The 23,852-nt window shown below is 40.8% G+C and overlaps 1 protein-coding gene across 1 annotated transcript in view; it reads left to right on the top strand.

The window, feature by feature from the left end:
• The window catches only part of ITGA4 (integrin subunit alpha 4), a 1,222,769-nt gene that overhangs the window by 380,785 nt on the left and 818,132 nt on the right, over nucleotides 1-23,852 (top strand). Inside the window, exons 3-4 of the mRNA XM_044075262.1 lie at nucleotides 442-548; nucleotides 645-771. Of these exons, the coding sequence (XP_043931197.1) occupies nucleotides 442-548; nucleotides 645-771 (234 nt within the window). The remainder of the gene's footprint in view (nucleotides 1-441; nucleotides 549-644; nucleotides 772-23,852) is intronic.

The following is a 23,852-nucleotide window of genomic DNA, read 5'->3' as shown; positions in this document are numbered from 1 at the left end:
AACTACTTCAGCTGTGAATAACGTTATAAGTTTGAGTAATGTTATAAGATCATTTAAAATTTAAATAATAGAAAGCAATGTAGCCCAAATTTAAAGTCTTAATTTTTTATTAATTAATTTAATTGTGTACAATCATTTTATATGTCTCTGTCCTGGCCTTTTTTTTTTTTTTTGTAAAATATGGGTGGCATACAATCAGTTTAATTTACAAGTAAATGAATAAAAAACATTTTTTCTGCTTTGAAAAGACTTTGGTGTGTTTAAAAACTTGAAGTTTCGCAAAGAAACTGCTTCTGCAGAGGTTATATTCCTATTGTCCATATAATGTATAAAGCAAGGAAAGCATATTATTAACATCTACATGCTTAGTTTATGATCTTGTAGAAAGTGAGAAAACTAATTGCATCTCTTAAAGGATAATTTTTAATTCTTTTATATCAGGTGAGCCACCATTTGAAATTTGTGGAAAGACGTGTAGAGCAGAAGCAGATGCTCAGTGGTTTGGAATCTCTCTGTCAAGACAACTAAAAGAAAATGGAGACATTTTGGTAAGCGGCATTAGTTTTCTCATCCTTTTTAATATGAGTGTTTTTAATAATTTAATTTATAATATGCTTATGGCACATTTTTCTTCTTTAATGTAGGCCTGTGGTCATCGATGGAAAAATATATTTTATATGAAACATGATAAGTTACCCCTTGGAATTTGTTATAGAATCCCATCTAATCTGGAAACAAGTATGAGTCGTAGATTATGTCCATGTTATCAAGGTAATGAAAGCTTTATAGTTTGTAATGTTGTGCATTGTTTTGTTTTGTTTTCTCAAGTCTGACAATCAAAAGTCACTGAGCACCTTGTATGTCATTGTAGTTAACTCTGCAGTAATTATTATAAACTGTAGACTGTAATATATATCATCAGTGTATTAGAAGAAAGAGGTGCGGAGGTTTATAGGAGATTACTAGGCTAATGTCTCAAGAGCCCTTACAGGCCTAGCCAGTTTTACTCAGATTTTACCCAATTTTCTGTCACTAGGAGAAAGATAACAAAGGTCAGCAAATTGGGTTTTGACTATTTTTACAAACTGCCTCTGTCCATAAGGGACATGGGTGCCATCCAATGAGTGAATTTGTGATTTCCCATCTATTGGTCCAGATTGAGCTTGAAGATAGTCAGAGAAGGGCTCTGCTGTACATGAATAGGAAGTATATTCCAGAGAAGAGCAATCTTTGGGACACATATCTGTCTCCTCAGCATAATCTATTCATGTCAGAGATCAGGTTTAGATCTTTGAAGCAGGTAACTCTTGTGCAGTTAGTTTTGTTAATATGCAACATTTCTATCAGGGCTGGGTGAGAGACTGCCTTGTAGGTCAGGCACAGATCACTGCTCAGTAATCAGTAGGAAACTAAATACAATGATAGGACTTTTAATTGGTCTGCATAGGAAGACTGAATCAGGATGAAAATAATATTGGGTTACTGTTAAAGCAAAATACTCTTTGCCTAGACAAAATTGATGACCTAGAAAACAGATCTCACAGGAATAACATCCATATATTTGGATTACCTGAAAGAATTTTTTTATGTTCCTGGCTCCCTGAAATGATAGGCTTACCAGAAGCACTCTCATTCACAATAAAGAGAGCACATAGAACCTTAGATGTTCTTCCTGTTTCACTGTTGCAGTCATTACATTTGGGTAATCTGCTTGCAGGTTGCCCTCAGTCAGCCTGATTAACAAAGTCTTGGGTCCTGCGTCGGTTGCTGTCCCTTCTTCCATGACGTCAGGTAGTCAGGGATATAAATTCCATGATGTCAGGGGTATAAAACATGCAGCCGATGCCATTACATCAGTCTTTCCTGCCATGCGGTGCCCGAAGCAGTAGCAGTTCGCAAATCCCAGTCGGCCGACTCCTGAAATTTTTGTTTTCGAGTTTTAGAACTGAAGTCTTCAACTAAAGCTAAGTACCCCATTGGGGAAACTTTTTCTTGCTCCTTACCGATGTCGATAAAAAATAATAATTGCATTACTTGTGGAAAGTAAACATCTCATAAAGATTTTCATTCGTACTGTATTCCTTGCCTAGGCCCTGACCACGATGTACCTTGCTGTCGGTTTTGTGCTTTATTTAATCAGCACACTATCCATCGTCAGTATATTTTTGCCTCTAAATATTTTGGCTCTCAGTTTAATTATCCAGAAATGTCGTTGGTTAGCAATCCGACTACTGGGATTCCGAAAAAATGCAAAGATAAAGACAGAGACAGGCCGCCGAGGTCCAAAACTGCCGATGACACTTATCCTAAGCCAGTCGGCAGTTCGCTGGTACTCAGTGAGGCGCTTTCACAGCCCCTGATACCTGCTACTTCTGATTCGCAGGCCTCTACTGAGACCCATTCAGAGTCCAGTATGCCCCGAGATGCTTCAACTATGGAACCCATGGATGTCTCTACCTTGGATAGGTCCGGAGCCGCTGTGCAGGCACTGGCTTCTGAGGGTGTATTCAGGCCTATAGACTTGCATATTAAATCTATGCCTCCTTCATTACTTAGGCCTAAATCTCGATCCATGTCTAAAAAACCGACACCCAGGCCACATGCTCAGGCCTCTATGCCTAAAAAAACAAATGATAAGAATGGCTGAAGATCTAATAACTGTAATCAGGGGTAGCCAACACCCCCTTCTAAGAGGCCTAGAACTGAGGTCGATTATGAATCTTCTGATCAGGATTCTGTTTTTTCTGACTCTTCTGATTTACCTGGATTTGTCCTTACCTACTTATGAGGATTCTGATGCAGAGGACTCTATTCCCTCTGCTTCCCCTCCTGAGGATTTTTCTTTTGGGGAAACCTTACATACTCTAAGGGAGCATTTCCACTGGGAAAGTCAGGATTTTTCTGATTCAAAAAAGAGACTTAGGGATTTCCTTCTCCTACCTCAGCATATGCCTTTAGCTATTCCTCCTGTACTAGACATTATTGATGATGCTTTCTCGGAATCTAGTTTGGCCCCTGATTCCCTGCCTCCTGCTCCCAGAAAAGGTTCCCTGAGTCCCACAAGTTCCTTTTCAAAAATCCTACTGCAGATCCAGAGACTATTTCACAGGGGCCTAAGGGCATTAAGGTTTCTACTGCTAAGAATCCTACCCCTTCTGATAGAGACTCCAGGGTGTTGGATAGATGGGGTAAGAATGTTTACATTTCTGCAACCTTGACCATTAAGGCTTTAAACTGCCAGTTTCATATGTTAAAATATCAGCAACATGTTATTGGACTACTTAAACAGAAAATTATGCTGATTGCTGACTGTGTGGAAAATAAAGAATTACAGGACTTAATGTATTCTGCTGAACAAGTTGGAAAACATACTTTGCAATGTGGTTTTGATTAATTAGAGGCCTTTTGCAGGGCTGCTGTTACTGGCTCTATGCTCAGAAGGCATGCTTGGCTCAATGAGCAATCTTTGCCTGATCACGATAAAGCTAAATTGTTGGATGCTTCTTTAAATCAGGGCTGCCTGTTTGGCAACAAGGTTGAGGAAGTTCTTAAAAAGATGGAAGATAAAGCTAAATATATGCAAACTGCTAAAGATTTTTTACAAGTTCAGCCTCCTAGATTTAGTAGGCACTGGCCCTCTAAGAATTGGTCCTTTCCAGCCCCTTCCAGGTCTTCTCAAGTCAAACCCAGACACAGCAAAACCCCCAGGTTTAGTCTCAGTGGACTCACAGAACTAAGCAGTGGGGGGTCTCCACTTCCAAATCTGGGAATAATAAGACTCCCCCTATAGTAAACTGTCTCAATGACTTCCTTTTAAAATTTCCAAGCACTTATCATCTGACTGCCCCTTTGGGGGGAAAGATTGCTCTTCATGAAAAGAATTGGGAACTCATTACCCAGGACAAATGGGTTTTAAATATAGTGTCCCAGGGATACAGATTTCACTTCCACACGTTGCCAACACCAAGTGGGTGGCCGGACCTACCCCCAAATCAGTGGGCAGAGGCCCAAAAACAAGTACATTCTCTCTTAAGCATGTGGGCTCTTCAACTGGTACCAGAAGAGGAAAAGGGACAAGGTTTCTACTCCAGACTTTTCCTAGTACCCAGAAAAGAAAATTCATGGCATCCTATCCTGGACCTGTCTACTCTAAACACCTTTTTGGAGATTGCTGACTCTTCATCAGTTACTTCCTATGCTAGGCAAAGATGCCTGGTTGGCAACACTAGATTTAAAAGAAGCATGCCTGCATATCCCAATCAGGGAATCTTGCAGAAGATACCTATGCTTAAAAGCAGGCTACATGCACTATCAGTTCTCTGCACTGCCCTTTGGCTTATCTACTGCACTCAGGGTATTTACAAAGTGCCTAGCTCCAGTTATTACATTTTGCAGTCAAAGAAATATTCAAATATACCCTTACCTGGACGATTGTCTAATTCAGGCAGAAAGCCAGGGCATACTTTTGAATCATCTGGCCTTTGTAAGAAGGGTTCTACCTTGTCTGGGGTACACCATAAATGAAAAGAAATCACAACTGGTACCCTGTCAACAAATTATATTCCTGGGAGCAAGCTTGAATACAACTTCCCAGATGGCTTACCTCATGCCAGAAAAGCAAATTAATTTGACAACCTACTTCAAACAAGTGGCCACAAAAGCCCTGCTATCTGCAAGGCAAATACTGTAAGCTTTGAGGTTCATGGCCTCCTGCATTCTTCTAATTCCGTATGCAAGACTGCATATGAGGAAACTACAGTGGTATCTAAAAAGCCTATGGTGTCAACATTCTCAAAACCTAGAAAAAATTATTCCTGTCATAATTTGCCTACGCCTAGAGTTCCTTTGGTGGGCAGAGGCCTGCCACCAAAACAAGGGACTACCTTTCATACCACCCCCTGACACCCAAACCCTAACAACAGATGCATCAGACTATACATGGGGGGATCACCTGGCAGGGAAGTGCATTCAGGACAAATGAAACCCAAGTCAAATGCACCTGCATATCAATCAAAAAGAAATGTTAGCTGTACAGAATGCTGTGACAGCTTTCAATGACCACATTCTTCCAGGACAACTAATGCTAAAGACAGACAACACCACTGTTATGTGGTACATAAACAAGCAGGGGGGGTACACATTCTTACCCCTCTGCAGACTAGCCATGGCATTGTGGAACACAGCTTTGAGCTACCAAGTGCACCTAAAAGCTCAATTCCTGCCAGGAAAATGAAATACACTGGCAGACGGACAAAGCAGAAACCTCATGGACCCACATGAGTGGAAACTGGAACCAAGGACTTTCAACATTTTGGCAAGCAAATGGGGGAGCCCAGATATAGAACTGTTTGCCTCTCCCCAGAACTAACAATTGGACAAATTTTGCACAAGGACTCCCCACAAACAAGCCTGGAAAGTGGATGCTCTGTCTTTCAGCTGGAAAAACCTATCAGTCTATGTCTTCCCCCTCTGCCTCTGCTCTCCAAAGTACTACTAAAAGTCAAACAGGACAAACCAAGAGTGAATTTGATTGCTCCAGACTGGCCGCGCCAACACTGGTACCCCCTACTGCGCAGTGTGTCACGGTTATCTCCATGGCACCTGCCTCAGACTCCTTCCCTGCTGTCTCAGCAGGAAAACCAGATTCTGCACCCACAGCTTCCAACACTGAACCTTACAGCCTGGCTAACTACTTACACTCTCTTTTACCATCCCTCAGCAAACCTGTGATGGATATCATCTTAGAGGCAAGGAGGCCTAGTGCTAGAAAATCTTATGCTGAAAAATGGAAAAGATTCTGTGCCTGGAACCAATCTCAAGGGATGAGCACAGCAGTGCCCAATTTACCTCAGATTTTACAATACTTAACTGAGATGCTTCACCAAGGCCTGTCTTTTTCCTCCATTAAAATCCCCGCCTCAGCCATTTCAGCTCATAAAACACAGAACCTCCCCTCTTCTGTCATCCACTGCTCAAGCAGTTCCTCAGAGGGGCCAAAGATTTGAGACCACACAGGAGAGCCCCAACCCCAGCCTGGGACCTTAACTTTGTCTTGAAGAAACTCAGTCTACCTCCATTCGAGCCAGCTGCTACTGCAGACTTAAAATTTCTTTCTTGGAAAACAGCTTTCCTTTTAGCAATCACTTCGGCTAGAAGGATATCTGAATTACATGCCTTTATGGCAGTGGAGCCTTTCATCATCTTTCATCCAGACAGGGTATCATTCAGAACCAGTCCATCATTCATGCCCAAGGTGGTACCCAGTGTGGCTCTTAATTAGTCCATCCATCTGCCAACCTTCTTTCCCAATCCACAGAATAAAGGGGACTGAATACTGCATTCCTTAGATGTGCACAGACAACTTAGATTGTACTTGGACAGGACAAAACCTCAAAGGAAATCTGAACAACTGCTGGTAGCATTTGCTGCAGGGGCAGAGGAGAAGGCTATTTCAAAGCAAACCATTTCTAAATGGATAAGCCATTGCATTCTTTTCTGCTATAAGCACCATGGAAAACCTCTCCCCCAGGGGATCAGACCTCACCCCACCAGGGCTGCATCTGCCTCTACAGCCTTTCACAGAGGGGTCTCTACCAGGGACATCATAGAAGCTGCTACCTGGAGTTCTGTACATACCTTCACCAAGCATTATCATTTGCCATTTTTCTCTAAATCCAGAGCTGGCTTTGCCACTGCAACCTTGCAGGGCCTTATGGCTGGCCCTAATGCTATCTAAACTCCTCCTCCCAACCATAGCTTTGGGAATCTACCTAAATGTAAGGACTGCAACAGTGAAACATGAAGAACATAGTACAGTTGTGTACCCTTACCATAAATGTAGATGTTTGAGTGTATTCACTATTGCAGTCCTGGTTACCCTCCCTCCTACCCCCTAACTTCTTTTGGCTATACCTCTACTTTCCATTACTATGCTTGAAAGACTTTCTTGTGTATTTGCTTTTTTGTTGGAGGTATATCTTTGTGTTTTTATGTTAAATTGCTTCCCATTGGGGAGCACCTGACATCTGGGGCAAGAAAAACTGATGTAATGGCGTTGGCTGCATGTTTTATAACCCTGATGACCTGACGTCATGGAAGAAGGGACAGCAACTGATGCAGGACCCAAGACTTTGTTAATCAGGCTGACTGAGGGCAACCTGAAAGCAGATTACCCAAATGTAATGACTGCAACAGTGAATACACTTGAACATCTACATTTCTGGTAAGTGTACACAGCTGTACTTTATTTCTGCATCTAAAAACAACACTTCTCAGAGGTCTGTTATTGTTATTTGTTTTCTTTCAAGATAAATAACTTGTTCTTAAGGCTGCCTATGCTAAATCACAACTCAAAACAGATGGATGATAACATTTGTGTTGCCAATGACTATTGTGCAGCAGTAATATGCAAGAGAAAACAATTCTTCCTCTCATTAGAGAACTTAAGGAAAAAACAAATAAAAGTACATCTACTGTTTCCTGCCAGATTAAAGATTTTCCTTTCAGATGAAACTAAACTCTTCGAAGATCTGGACTGTGTATTGTCATATCTAAAAACTAATAAAATATTAGAACAAACAGAAGATATGGATTAGTCCATTGTATCCTTGAAGAGACAGGCAGAGAAAAATGGATGGAAGGTAAATGAAAAGAAGAAGAAATTAAGAAACAAATGACTTGTTTCTTAATTTATATATAAAGAAAATAATAAAGTGCCAAATATTACTTTTCTCCTTATATAAATATTGCTATTCTTTATCTTCATATTTTTAAAACAATACTGGGAAAGATCTCATACTGTAAGCCATGGTGGTGCAGCAGTAACATTGTCGCCTCACAACAAGAGGTTTTCCCATTCAATTCTCGGCTGGAGTACCTTTTGTGTGGAGTCTGCATGTCCTCCCTGCAGTCGAGTGGCGTTCGAAAGACATGCTTGAATGGGCGTGCCTTCATTGAAGGCTGGGTGTCGGGCTGGCACCTCGGCACCGAAAATATCTACTGCCAATCATTAGTGGACCAGAGTTCCACCGGGAAAAGCCAAAAGAACAACAACAACAGGGAAAGATCTCATACTCATCTATAACATAAGCAGAAGTTAAAAAAATCAACAAAAAGTCTGCAAGGTAACCTAACTGTTTGATGTTATAATTGCCTGTTTTATAAACACACACTTTCTTGATATGTTATAACAAACTGTTAAGTCTTTTATAGTCTCAATCCATATTTAAAAAAGCATATAGCCCATTTACTAAAATATACACCATGGTGTTGAATTTACAGTTGGTTGCCATTTAGCTAATGCATGTTGTGTGTCTGTGTGTCAGTTGTAGTTGCACTGAGTTTGATTACATTAGTTTACACATCTAATTCTCTAAGTTGTCTTATTCCCATAAATGGGAAATTAATTACTAAAAAGGGGCTTGTGCTTCAAGTGGCATTTCATGTTTTAAAAGCTTTAACAGCGAAAACATGCCTTAGAGGGGTTAAATAGAAAAACATATTTTATGAATGTAGATCTGGCCCTGCCTAATTGTAATTCAGTATAACATTTGAGGAGGAGTTTTAGCATTACTAATAGTATAACCTGAAAGTTGTTTACCTTATTAGTGCATGGGCTTTGATAATGTGTATCTGTTGTACCTTACCAGATGAACTGCTATGTATTTGTTTTTTGGGGAGGGGGATAATTCCATTCTCTGTATATATTTTCATGTTATAGTTCCCAAATGAAGGGGATGTGATGCTTGGAATAGATTCCTTATAAATTTTTTATATATGTTCCTTAGTCTTGATAATGGATGAGACACTATCAGATAATTAGAGAAATATGTTTTCTGGTTTGAAGATGTATTGATAAAAAGTAGAAGTAATTTTTTTTTCTCTCTAGTGCTTGAGCTTTCTCATCTTACTTAAACATATGAAGCTTTCTCTGATAAACAGCTCAAGCTTTGTGAAGTTTCCCACCCATTAAGGGAATCAGGGCTGTTAAGAACTTATGATTTTGATTGGTGGACAGCTTTAGAAGTTTAATTTAAATAATAGGTGGAGCCTGTATATAATGCACTAGCTCAAATGTCACTATGTTCTTAGATGAACAAAGTCAATGAAATCATAATATTGTGAATGGGGAATACAATAAGAGACATAAACTCTAATTTCTGGCTAACTTAAATTAAAATCTAAGTTATATTGTACTGTTAAGACGCCGTAGCTTAATAATATAATTCACTATGCTATAGTCGATTATCAAAAGTTTATTTTTTTCTTTCTAGATGATTAGTTTTGATATCTATTTTTGAATGAAAAATAAGCGTATGGACATACCATTTCTGTTATGTAAAGCAGTATAGTTTGTTACATAAGAGAAATGATAAGAAGACTATGGAAAGCATCTAAACCAAAGATTTGGTGAACATTATAGTTACATTGAGACATGCTGTAGGTGGATTGGACACTCTAAATTGGCCCTAGGTGTGAGTGTGTGCATGTGTGTGCCTTCTGTGGAAGGTTGGGTGCCGGGCTGGCAAAATCAACACTGCAAAACTCCACTGCCAATCATGAGTGGGCAAGGTGATCCGCTGTGGCGACCCCTAACCGGGAAAAGCCGGAAGAAGAAGATATTTACATTAAGATCTGTCAGAAGTGCTGCACGTACTGTGATATATTCTTGAGTACATTTCTTGAAGACTATATTTAAATGTACATATTTATTTATTTATTTATGTATGTATGTATGTATTTATTTATTTATTTATTTATTTCAGATTTGTTAACCGGGTTAGTCCAACTGAGTTTGCAAACAATCCCATTTTCAGTGGAGACCCGAAGGGAAAAGCCCCAGCTAATATAAGTAAAGATAAAGTGACAATATACAAATATTAAATCACAATCACAATACAAAATAATTGTTAAAAAGAAAAGGTTATTAACTATTTGCATTGCATTAATAGTAAGTAACCCATTTTCAGTGGAGATCCAAGGGGAAGAGCCCTAGCAAATATAAGCAAAAGATAAACACACAAGACAAAAATTAAAAATAAAGCAAATATGAAATCAATTATAAAAAAGAAAACAAAAGAAAAAATTATGAGCATTAAGGGTTGCACTGATAAGCAGTGGTCTAAAATTCACTACATATGAGAGTTAAAACAAAAAGATAATCGTTGTTCAAAAGAAGGATTATGTATAGACATTGATAGGAAGTGTGAGGGGAAAAAGATAGCTAGTGTGGAGAATGGAGGGAGAAGAAAGGATTGGGCTATAGTAGGACTATAGTTGTAGAGCTGAGGGTTTAGGAGGTTAGTTTAAGCATAAGTTACTAACAGAGAAAGAAAGTTAGGAGATGCAACAGGTTATGCAGGTTATACAGTAGGACAGACTAAGACTACGTGTTGTCAAGGCAATGGCATAATTTCAAGTTTAGTAGGTGGGATTTAAGCTCCTTTTCAAAACAGGGAAAGGAAACGGATCTGATATGGAGAGGGAGTTTGTTCCAATTTAGTGAGACAGAGAGTTTGTAAAGTGGTTTGCCAATATTCTTTTGGGGTTTATAAACTGAGAAAAAATGCTGATCAGCACTCTGGAGAGGCCGCGCGGGGGGGGGGGGTAGAGAGTAACATGGGAGGTAACAGCAGGGCAGGCAGAGGGGTTGTTGAGTATGGAAAATATAGTGTGGAGTTGTGATTGTAGGAGAAGGTGCGGAAATTCCAGCAACTGAAGTTTGTTTAGTGAGAGGCAGTGATGTGTAGAGAGTGGTTGGTTTAGAATAAATCAGGCAATTTTGTTGTATGTTTGTTTCAGTTTCTGCACTGAGACAGTTTGGATATTGGTAAGGATGGGGGAGAATACTAGGTAAGAGAAATGCCTGTGCAAGACTGCATTTAGTGGCAGTAGTGAGGAATTTTTTGTTACTGTAAAGTTGTTCAAGTTTTTGGGCCTGTTGTATGTAAGTCAATTTTTAGTTGGTCATCAATTGTTACCCCAAGGAGTTTGGTATGTGAGGCAGGGGAGATAGTGGTGCCATTTAGGGAGGAAAGAGAAAAGTTGGTTTTAAGGTAACAGTGTGTCTGAGGTAGGAAGAGAAGGAGTTGAGTTTTCTTAGGGTTAAGGATTAGTTGATTGTTTCTGAGCCATTTTTCAACAGAGATAAAGGAGTTCTGTGTTAGTGTGTGTAGTTCAGAGGTAGTGTTGTAAATAGATAAGACAGTAGATTTATCTGTGTATTGTGCTACAGATGAGAGACTGGAGGATGAATGTAGGTTGTTGGAAAAAATGTTGTAAAGGAGCGATCCAAGTTTGGAGACTTGGAGTACTCCTGTTTGAACAGCAAAGAAGAGTGAGAAAGCCTGCTGCCATCTAACAGCTTGTTTTCTGCCAGTAAGGTATGATTGGAACCAGCCAAGAGTAGAAGGAGAGAAGTTTAGGTCTGAGAGTTCGTTAAGAAGGATGGGATGAGACACCATGTTGAAGGCTTTAGAGAGATCAAGGAATACACAGGAGATGAGGTTGTTGTCCCTAGCTCCTGCAACTTTTTGAGTAAAGGATAGTAAGGCAGTCGAAGTACTGTGTTTAGGAAGGAAACCATGTTGCGAGGGGGTGAGGAGATTTTTGTGAATGGGAAAAGACAGTAGTTGAGTATGTATACATCTTTCAAGGATCTTGTAGAGTGGTGAGAGAATAGAGATTGGTCTATAGTTAGAGGGTTCAACAGAGTTTCCACCTTTGTGCAGAGGAGTGGTATAGAAGGATTTCCATATTTCTGATACGGTAGATTCCTGAGTGGAGCGGTTGATTAGGATAGATACAGGATATGCAATAGAGTCAGCAGCAATTTTCAGAAATTGCGGGGGGAGTTTATCAGAGGAGGGAGAGCATGGTTTTAGTTTAAGAAACAGGGATTTGATTTATTAAGTAGAAACAGGTCACAAGGTAAAAGGCTGAGAGACAGAGGAGCGTAGAGGTTTAGGGGGAGGTGAGGGTGACACAGAAGAGTTGGGATGAGCACAGTTACCAGACAGTAGGAGTTTAGATATGCTGTCTATGAAATGTTTGTTGACTGTCTGCAGTTTCAGAGGGAGAGTGATAGGGGAAAGGGTTAGGGATGGTAGGAGAACCAGTATGAAGCAGGGAATTGATAGTACTCTAGAATTTTTGGAGGTCATTTGGGCAAGAGCTTTGACATTTAGTGAAATATTGGTGTTTATCAAAACAAATGCATTTTTTACATGATTTCTGACTTGCTTATAATTTTGGAGAAATGTGAGAGTTTTAGTGATTTGCCATTTTTTCCATAGAGCATCTCTTTCATGCATCAAAGCATGAGTAGCTTTAGAGAGCCAGGGTGCAAAATTAGACTTGATTCTGATTTTGCAAGTTGGGGCAAGAGAGTTTAGAACATCAAGGAAAATGTGGTTGAATTTAGTAACAGCGTCATTGAGTGGGAGAGTTTTTAGGAAAGACCAGTTGATGGCAAAGAGTCTATAGTTAAAGGTTTGTGGGGAAAGGTTAGTCAGTTTCCTACAATCTCTGTAGAGATGGGGCTTAGAGAGATGAGGAGAGTGCCTTAAGATACAGATGGGAGAATGGTCACTAATAGAGTCAGGGAAGTTAGAAGGGTTAAAATAGTTGTTTGGAAAGTTGGTCAGGATACAGCCTATTGTGGAACCAGTAGCGTTTTTACTGTAGTGGGTAGGGGTAGTGATCAGTTGTGAGAATCCATACAGGTTTATGAAATGTTGGGGTGAGTTACCAAAAAGGGAGTTCCAATGTATATTAACCTCTCCAAGAATGACGGTTTACCTCTCCAAGAATGATAGGTTCATAGGTTCATAGGTTCATACTAGGCTATCTGCCCGAGGGCATTTACAAGCCTAGCCCATAGTTTTGTGGCTTACGCCACCCCTTTAGTATGGGGAACTATACCCATTATTTTGCTGTGCCTCTGTTGAGCAGTGACACTGAGGTAATCCCTGGGGTATATCTGCGATCTCCCATCCATTGGTCAAGATTTCTCTTGAACAAGGCCAGCGAGGTGCTCTGCCTCACATATACCGGGATTTTATTCCACAGCATAGGGAGTCTTTGGGTGATGAATCTATCCCTCCAGCACGTCCTATTAATAGCCGTGTCGAGGTTTCATACAGGATGGAGGTGTTTTTCCAGGAGAGTAAATGTTATAGGATAGGGATGTTTTTACCTGGGGGGATATAGATAGAGGCAATAGCAAACTTCCTATAGTTATTGGTGTGTCAGTCTAGGAGCAGTAGTTCAGCAGGGGAGAAACTAGGCAGGGTAATGGCTATAGGTGTTAACATTACTGAGACAGAGTACAAGGTACCCACCCCACCGCCTTTTTTGGGTGTCCTATCAGACCTATAGATATTGTATTGAGGTGGGAGAAATTCAGACGAATTGATATGAAGTTTTAGCCAGGTTTCCAATAGGGCCAAGATGTGAGGTTTGTGTTTGGCCAACCATTAGTTGGACATTTTGTTGTTTAGGCTTTGGATGCTCATTGCAGAGATAGAGAGATGGTTGAGGCTGGAGATATTTGAGGATACTTTTTGAGGGACAGCAGATGAAGGTGGAGGGGGAGTGGAGAGAGGGGAGGGACCAGGATTAGGATGGATGTCACCAGAATACAGAAGAGCAAAGACAAGATGGAAAAGGTGAGGATGGTCAGTAAGGGGAATGGGGTACTTGAGTTTGGGCTTCGGAGTAAGAGCAGAGTAGGCCATGAGTTTAAATTTAAGACATTGAAAGGGAAGAGACAGAAAAGAGAGGAGGCAATAGTCAGTGGTGCTTGGTTATATGTTGGAAGAGGTCTGGGAAACGGAAAGGAGGGAGAAGAGGGGAAGATATGGAGCTCAGTGTGGTAGGAAGTGCTTAGGGCTAGTGAGATTAGAAGTGGAAGAAACAGCAGTAAGGGTAGCACTGTGTGATGGAAAAAGGAGGGGCGGAGTTATAGGGAAAATATAAAGAAATATATTAGGGAAGGGTGGTGGCTAGAAATAAGCAGTGTGAGGGAAGGAACATTATTGAGGGGAGGAAATAGTGAGTATGTGAGGAGATAGGTGTGCTAGAGAGTGAAAGAGTTAAATTTGAGAGAGGCAAAACCACAGAGGAGGCAGCCCAAAGTGGGTGGGGAAAAGGGAAAGATTGGTCACACGGTGGGAAGAGTGAAAGGGTGAGAGCACATGTTATGGTGGTGGGAGGGGGCTGTGGGAGTGACCAGACAATGAGGTAAAAGTATAACTTTGAGGATACTTTGGGTGGGTGGGATTTGGGGATGGGAGGTGAGCGAAGGGAGCCCGAGTGGAGCAGGCAGAACCACAACACATCACAAGTAAGTTTAATGTAATGGCGTAAAACCCAAGCATAATCACACCACACCACAAGTAAGTTGAATGTAAAGGCCTAAAACCTGGGCAGAACCAGACCACACCACAAGTAAGTTGAATGCAAGGGCCTAAAACCTGCATTCAGCGCTTTACTTTTACTAACTTTTAGCAGGAAGGACAGACCAACAGTATAGAACTTTGAGGTTTTTATCAGGTTTACTTGTTCAAATGTCAGACAAATAAGTAAAACTTTCAAACAGGAATTTATGTCTGAGTGTTAGAAAGCCACAAAAGTACAAGGTATAGCTGTAAAAGTTAGGGTCAGAGAAACAAATGTATGAATCTGTTTACTTTAGTTACAGGTGAAGTAGGCAAAAAATAAAGCAGAAAGAGCCCTGAGGCTGAACAAAATGGTGACTCACCTGGTTACACAGCACAGTAAAATAGAGCTTAACAAATTCCTTTTAGGTTTGTAACCTACACTGTTTAATTTTTGGAAGAGAAAAAGGTTTTGTTGTTAGAGACTGTGGTAGCCAATTGCAATCCCGTAGACACCGTTTTGCAGGAGCTGCAGTACGCTAGTGTAGGTAGATGTAGAGTTTGACTAGAAAAAGAGAAAAGCAGAGATTCTAGGATAAGCATTAAGGCAACAACAGGCAGTTATTTTACAACAGTACAATCAGAGGGGTTTGGGGAGGTAAAAGTAGCATACTTCAGAGTGGACTAGGGTTTATGGCGAAGAAAACATAGTAGCAGAGAACATAACAAACACTTGCCAGATTTAAAAGTTATACCAGAAACATTCATCATTGTATAACTGGAAAATAGTCAGCAAAAGCAATTCCAGTATAGCTATCACAAGTTATTCAGGTTGTAAATGCATTTATTCAATGTGTCTGAGCAATTTAAACATTAAAAACATATACAGCAAGTAGTCACTCTGATGATTATACACTTTTTCTATGTGCAGGTTCAGTTTAAAACACAAATATTAGGATGGAATTCAGTAAAGTCACTAGCTACTTATAAAGCCTCTGCAACAAAATAGAGCAGTCTGTGCAGTATCAGAGCCTAGAAATAGTTCTGTGAAGTATCAGTCTAAAAATAGGTCTGGGCAATATCACAGCCTAGAAATAGGTCTGTGCAATATCAGAGCCTAGAAATAGGTCTGTGCAGTATCAGTCTAGAAATAGGTCTGTGCAGTATCAGAGCCTAGAAAAAGGACTGTGCAGTATCAGAGCCTAGAAATAGGACTGTGCAGTATCACAGCCTAGAAGTAGGACTGTGCAGTATCAGAGCCTAGAAATAGGACTGTGCAGTATCAGAGCCTAGAAATAGGTCTGTGCCGTATCAGAGCCTAGAAATAGGTTTATGCAGTATCAGATCCTAGAAATAGGTCTGTGCAGTATCAGTCTAGAAATATGTCTGTGCAGTATCAGAGCATAGAAAAAGGACTGTGCAGTATCAGATCCTAGAAATAGGTCTGCGCAGTATCAGTCTAGAAATAGATCTGTGCAGTATCGGAGCCTGGAAATAGGTCTGTGCAGTATCGGAGCCTAGAAATAGGTCTGTGCATTATCAGGGCCTAGAAACAGGTCTGTGCAGTATCAAAGCCTAGAAGTAGGTTGTTCAGTTATCCACAAAAAGAGTAAAAAATCCATACAGTGAAGAACCTTACACTGAGAGTCACTCCAGGTCAGCCAAGGAGGGAGAAATAAGGAATCCTAAGCACCTAGGTTTTAAAATTATGCCTGTACTACTTTGTAGCCAGTATAAACTTGTTAGAGGTAGGGGAGGTAGAGAAAGCAGTAGGAGTGGTTAGAGGGAGAATCTTAAATAACTCAGATCACACAAGTAAGTTGAGTGTAAGGGCCTAAAACCTGCACTCAGCACTTTAATTTTACTTACTTTTAGCAGGAAAGACAGACCGACATTATACAGTTTTGAGGATTTTCTCTGATGTTATCTGGTTGAGATGTTTTCTAGATACATTAATAATAATGTGAACATATATATATAGCACTGGCAACCTTTTTATTAGAAGCTTGATGTTAATGCCATGAGTATGTTATCATTACACGTGAATTTATATACAAAACAAATAAAGAAATGAACCTTATGTTTAATAGGGTTGACATAAAATGTCTTGCTTTGTTATAGTAAACTGTTGAGCACAAGTAGCAATACTTTATTGTTTAAATGTCTCATGACATCTATTTATCAATTATTATTATTATTACCTTTTCACTGAATGAAAATAGTTTTCATTTTTTTAAACAAAACTTTTTTTTGTCCGATCTTGGCCATTTAAGCAGAGGCAGCGGCGTGTAAATGGGATTGTGCTGAAAATAAAAAAAATAAATAAAAAGGGGGGGGGGGTCAATTTTTACAGAAATCTGCATTTTGCCATTATACTCAATGGCATGCAGAATGAAAACAATACCAGGGAGTAGTGGTTGCTAAGGGGAAAGGTCCAGTGTAAGTGGGGTAACTATTGAGTAAGTATGCAAATGAGAGGATTTATACTGAATCACAAATTCAAATGTCAGACTGCACCTAACCATGTAGGTGCTCTAACACCACCATGTAGACAGGAGGAGCAGCTAACATGAAAAGGGGGTGTGCCATGCTTGTTGTAAGCACATTGGAGCTCAGTGGCCCGTGTTTGCCCTTAGCTAAGCACATCTAAGGAAGGGGGTGTATCTGAGGCTGTATTGCCTTATTCCATAAAATGCAGAGCATGTTCACACCCAGGGGAGGGCCAGGTTCTGCTTAAAAGTGTTTACTTTAGCTAAACAGGTGTGCGCAGCATGCACTGGGCATAAAAAAAAAAATCAGAAATAGTAGAACTGTTTACGATTGAGCAACAGGTATGTGCAGCACGCATCAGGGCTTAAATGTGAAGTAATGGGAAGGAAAAACAGCAGAAGGAAGGCAATCGAGGAGAACTACCATAGCTGGCAGGTGGAATGTATCAGAATCAGTCAATTACACAGGGAGCAGCCCAGCACACTACTATAAACTATGCAGACACTTTTCTGTCTGATTTTTCCCACAAACTCTACATCACTGGTGTACACATTTGGGGGAATTTTAAACTGACAAAACTATCAAAACATGTTAGGGGCTGCTGTTGCTTTGATCTATCAGTATGTGCTAGAGACAGAGGGTGGTGAGGAGGATAATGCTGACAACCTACTCAGACCGAGGTGGAGGAGAAGAGTGTTCAGATCCAGGGTAACCTACCAGACTACATGATCTGGAGGTACTAGAGAGCAACACGGTGGGCAGGGACATACTTCAGCAACTTGTTGAGCTGTGCCGGCCTCACCTCAGACTCAGAGGGGAACCCATCCCAGTGGATACCAAGGTATGTGTAGCCTTAAGAATACTAGCTACAGGTACTTACCAAAGACCAACTGGGGAAATCATGGGGGTCTCACAGGCCTCTGCCTCCAGGATACTCCACCAGTTCCTGGATGCCATGTGACCACATGCCGCTGAGCACATTTGCTTCCCTAGCACCCGTAAGGAGAGGACCAGCAACATGTGTCTCTTCCACCATGTAGCAGAATACCCAGAGGTACTGGGTGCTATAGACTACATGCACATCCACATCAAAGCACCACCCAGTGACCAGGGTTGGGTTTACCTAAACCGCAAAGGATTCCACAGCATCAGCTGCTAGGTCGTGTGCAATGCCCAGGGCATTATCATGAATGTGTGTGCTGGCAGCCCTGGAAGCTATCACGACTCTGACATCTGGCTTTCATCACAGCTGTACCAGGCGTTTGCCAGTGGGGACATCCTATATGGCCAGCTGGTGGGGGATGCTGGCTATGCACTGGAGCCGTGGCTGGTGACACCCATCAGAAATGCAAACACAACCACACAAGAACACCATAATGAGGCACACCCACAAACCCAGGATCATTATAGAACATGTGTTTGGAATGCTCAAGTCACAGTTTCGCTGCCTTGACATATCTGGTGGAGCCTTGCAGTACTCTCCGGTCACATGTGCACACATGTTCATAGTATGTGCCATGCTACACAATATGATCCTACGAAAACAGCTGCAGCAGGAACAAAATGGGGAAGGGCCACACAGCCCCCCACCATTGACAAGGTCTCCACAGGCACAGAAGGACTCAGAGGAGGAATATCCTGAACCTGCCCCTGTAGGCAAACGGAGGCATGCCCAGTATGCCCTGCCCTTGGCAAAGAGGCAACACATAGCACATACACTTAGGACCAGAGGGACTGATCTCTCTCTGACTCGCACACACAGTAAAATTGATGCCAACCCTCACACCACCTATACTTTACCATGTATAGGCAGTGTACTGCATGCATCTGACATAGTCAGCCTTCAAGCAGCATCCTCACAACAGCCTTAGGTGCAAGGTAAGTCAGTCTCCTTAACAAAATAAATGAATGGAGTGGAATGCTCTGATAGCATATCTATGGTATTGATTCAAGCATGCAAGGGAACAGGATGGCTTACTGGGATAGCAGCAGATAACTGACAGCTCTGTGGGACAGCAGGAAGTGTATTCCCAATACTGACCTACCTACACTATGCAGTACCACCCTAGCAGATAAATACCATTGCAGTATATATGGTGAGCCAAATAACTGGGGAGTCATAGATCACATGGTGAATGCCAAGGTGGGTGTCCCATTCCCACTCCCAGCCTCACCCAACAGATCAGCTGTAGAAAACCATACAGAAATGTCAGGCAAAGGCCCCCACATGGCGACATCCATAAAATCCCCACCTACAGACTTTCACACAGTGATATCACAGCAGGTCTGGCAGTGGCAGCATGGCTTTGAAAGATAAGAAGTCTGAAATTACAAATGATTATCTCAGAACAATCTGATCTGTGGGTCGATACTGTTATGCCTGTAGTCTCAAAGATAGGGCACACTGCTATGCTAAATGGGACCAAAATGTTAAGCAATTATCAGCACAGACTCTGCAAATGTGTATTGTGCACAGATGTGTCACCCTCCCCCCCATAGTCCCATAGAAATGCAGTAACATGTCCCTATCCTTAAGCAGTATCCAGCTATCAACTAGAGTGATGGCTCAACACAAACAGAAAGCAATTTTCAGTAGCACCCACAGTCAACTTACTGGTGCCATCCCAAAGTTGTCCACTGCTTGCAGCCTGGGAACATATGATCATCAGAATGCACTGCCTTGCTACAGATTGCCTGCATCTGTCACACGTGGCTTACAGGCCTGTGGCAAATGCCCATGCTGCACCCACAGTGCCCTGTTAGGGAGTATTATGGGGTCCATAACACAGTCTACAAAATTCAAAGAAAGGCCATGCTGCTAACTGCTAGGAGAAAACCTGCCAGTATCAGAGAGCCAGAAATCTGGACAAAGTCATGAATAATGGGGATGAAAAAAGGTCCAAAGAGAAGGGCACCTTTGAAATACTGCTCTAATAATGTTATAAAGTTGATGGAATGATTGTAGTAGCATGGAATGTCTGAGGGGTACAAAGTCTGAAACTGCAATGTCAGCTGTCAGTAATATCTGACTTCAAACCTGAGTGACTTGCAAAACACTTTTCTTTGAAAACCACACTCGTTTGGTTAACCAACAAGATATACGAGTCATGAATGTGGGCATTCTGTGATACTCTGTACAGTCGACAGGCAGGGCTAGGAGTCGAAACATGGGAATGCAGTCATTGCAGGCAGTCCTAACCCTGGAAGATGGTGACATGTCTGCACCCACAGAACTCTGGCCCACAGCCATGGGGAGTAGCACACCCTTTCCTGATCACTCATTTTGTGCAACATCCTGACCCCAAAATGTGGCCATCCAAGCAAAATGAGGTGGGTCATACTTATATGTGAGACACACACACACCTACAGGCTGGTCAAGCAGTCTGACACACACAAGACCCTCCAAGTGCAGTCAGCCTTTGTGAAGACCCCTATGCAAAGTACTGGTAGGTATAGGCAAACGTATCTGACCCAGGACACCCCCAAACATATTTTATCCCCAACAAACCTATCCGGAGTCTGCCTGTCACCCTGATCTTGTCTGACTTATATTACCCAACCGTTGACTTGAATTTAGACCAGGCCAGAACAGAAATGCACAGGGATTCCACCATTGTAATATATCACCAAGGTGCTGGACCATTTCCACAGCTGCAGCTGTAAATTAGTCATAGGCACACCTCTCAACAGGCTGGATTGTGCAAGAATGCGTAGCATTTGGCCCATAATTATGTTGTATACATCATTCATCCTGTATTTCTCTGGTAAATCACTGTGATGATCTGAGAAGGTATGTTGCGAGGTACTGAAACCATATATGACAGTGTCAAATACTATATATGTCAGATGTCTGCTAAAACAAGCCCTATAATCCTAGCAGCCCATACATTACTGAGAGAAATAGTCACAATCACTGTATGGCTCATTGTCTCCCTATTTTGAATGGCTATCTTCAGATATCCTGTACCAACAGGTTGAGAGGTATGGCTGTAGAAGGACAAAAAATACGAAGAAAGCACCCACACAGTGTCCAAAAATCCCACAACTGCGATGTATCCAATAAGTGAATATTTCAAAAATGCAGCAACTCTAATCTTTGACGTACGATAGTCTTCATTTCGATGTAAAAAGGGGAACTTAGCGACAAATTATCTTCAGACACTGTCCGAAAGTACGAGTCATCGACGTAAATGATAATAACGTCTTAATAAAAATAAAGTATTTATGCTCAAATATTTGTTACGCATGATGAAAGATATGACAGCAATACTAGGGCTAAAATATTATTTATACCCTTCTAATTATAACCTATTGGAATATGTTTGTTTGTTTTAAATCTATTATACTTACAGAATAATGTGATTAAATATACATAAAGGAATGCATGTGTATTGATGTTGTATGGTATAAACAAAATTAGAATTATAATATCCAAATCTACTTTCTAAAAGTTAAAAACAGAAGTTTTTCTTCTTAAATTCGTAACAGTTATAAAAATTAAATAATCATATTGAAAAATGTTAAAAAGTTATGCAAGAGTTGTATATTCTAAATTTATTCTTCAAATTATTGAATTTTTAAATTTATTAAAATCACTTTTTAACATCACTTTTTAAAAAATCAAACATGTTTAATAGTAACCATAAATGGTATATACATATATCTGAAACTATAATGTTAACAAATGTGTATGTGTATACTAATACCATTATAAATTCTCCCTATTCTTATTGTAATTGCTACCTCCTTAATGCTAAGTGTTTTAATATACAAGTCAAGGAAATGGATTCATTTAAACCTGGATTTATGTGTGCTGCGGTCCTTATCTGCCAAAACAATTCCTCTTTTTCTAACAGGATTTGCCATGGTCCTGACCTAGAGTCATCCTTAATTTGTTTTAAAACAGCAAAATTAAAAATATGATCTTGGTATTCCATAATATGGCAAGCTAATGCATTATTCACATCCTTCCTGGTTATTGCATACAAATGTTCGTATATTCGCTTTCGCAAGGCCCTCTCGGTCTTTCCTATATACAAAGCCGGGCACGTATTGCGGTTAGCTACATAAACCACCGCTTTGGAAGCACAACTAAAATTTCCAAGAATCTTATATTTCTGTCTATTTATGAACACGTTATCCCCTTCTTGTATAGATTTACATTGATGACAGGATCCACACTTGGTCATCCCTTTTATCCTTTGAAAGGCAATTTTCTTATTCCTTTCTAACAAGGATTTCAGGCTAAATCCTTTTCTGTAAGTTATTCTTGGTGAAGATCCAAACAGCTGATGTAAATGTTTGTCTTCTACAATAATAGCCCAGTTCTTTTGTAGAATGTTTCTTATAAAGCGATGATCAACTGAAAACGTGCATAAAAATCTAATGCCCATGTTAATAATATTAGTGTTATTATCCTCCTCCATAGCCTCATCTTGGGTTAGAACAGAAGGCAATACCTGTTTAATTAAAATAGGTTTAAAATGTCCTGATTGCCTCTTGAATGTCACTTCAGCTTTAACTTCTAATATCAGGGGCCCAGGGTAACCTCTATTTGTAAACATATTACTAAAGTTATTACATTCGTCCAAAAAATCATCCTCTTTAGTGATCATACGAGCTGCCCTTACCATTTGTCCTTTCACTATTGCTCTTTTTTGATGGTGAGGGTGACAGCTACTAAAGTGAAGAAAACCATTAGAGTAAGTGGGTTTACGGTGGATTTTACTAATAAATCTGGACTCCACAATGTGTCTACTTAACTTTATGTCTAGAAAACTAATTTCATTGTTATGTACCTCATATGTGAAGTCCAAAAAATTAGTGAGTGTTTTCATGTCTTCAATAAAGAGTGTTACCATGTCCAAAGGCCCTTTCCATAACAAAAACATATCGTCCTGGTACCTAGTATACCAGGCGACATGTTTTTTAAATAGGGCATTGTTAAATAACAGTGTGTTTTCCCATTGGGCCATGACACAATTAGCAAATGCCCCCCCACATGGAGATCCCATAGCGACTCCTGAGGTCTGCCTGTATATTAAGCCATTAAAGCCAAAGAAGTTATTTTTTAAAACAAGCTCCAATAGAGTTTCTGTTATATAAATAATGTTTTGTTCAACTTTTATAATTTCAAGAAAATCCCTGACCCATTCCAGTCCTAGTTGATGTTCTTCATTCCACATTGCTGCAGTCCTAACTATTGGGGTAGTCCGCTGTCCAGTCGGCCCGAATACCAAAGTATATGGCTGACGTCGGTCAGGGCGCATTAGACTGACGTCAGTACGTCAGGGTACTAATGCGCATGACCGACGTCATATCCTCAGTCTTTTTTGCCGCATGGTCCGATGCAGAAGCAATTTTGCGAGTGCAGGTTGGCGTTCTGAAAGTTTCTGAAGTCAGAGTTTCAGACCGAATCAAAGTTGGCTAAGTACCCCGTTGGGGAATATTTTGTTTTTTTCTTGCCTCAGTATTTAACCGGATGTCAGAAAAAGTGAATAACTGTATTTCTTGTGGGAAACAGATACTTCATAGGGATTACCATACTTTGTGTATACCTTGTTTAGGGCCTGAGCACGACGTTGTTGGATGCCGCTCTTGTGCTAGATTTAACAAACGCACTATTAAGAGAAGGTTAGACTGTGCCAGGTTAGTTTTTGGGAAGCGTTGTAATTATAAAATGCCGTCGGATGCTCCGACGCCCGCTTCGGCCAAAAAGCGCAAGGACAAAGCAGCAAAGCCTAGAGTGGAAGAACCGACAGTCCCGGACGTCGGTTCTCTAGAAGGCTCAGTGGAGCCGGAGGTTCTGCCAGGAGTTTCTTTGGAGTCTCAGGGAGAGACTTTACTGTTACAGGATGTGTCCCCTCAGGAAGTAGGCCAGGCTGAGGGGGCTTCTCAGGTGGCTGTTCTTCCCTCTCTTCCTAAAGTGGTTAGAGCCTCCCCTTCTGTTTCCAAGGCTTCTTTGAGAGGCAGGCCAAGTTTAG

The sequence above is a fragment of the Protopterus annectens genome, chromosome 6.part0 (genome assembly GCF_019279795.1).
Source record: "Protopterus annectens isolate FY-2018-M chromosome 6.part0, PAN1.0, whole genome shotgun sequence".
NCBI classification, from domain to species: Eukaryota; Metazoa; Chordata; order Ceratodontiformes; family Protopteridae; genus Protopterus; species Protopterus annectens.
This window is presented reverse-complemented; position numbering and strand designations above follow the sequence as displayed.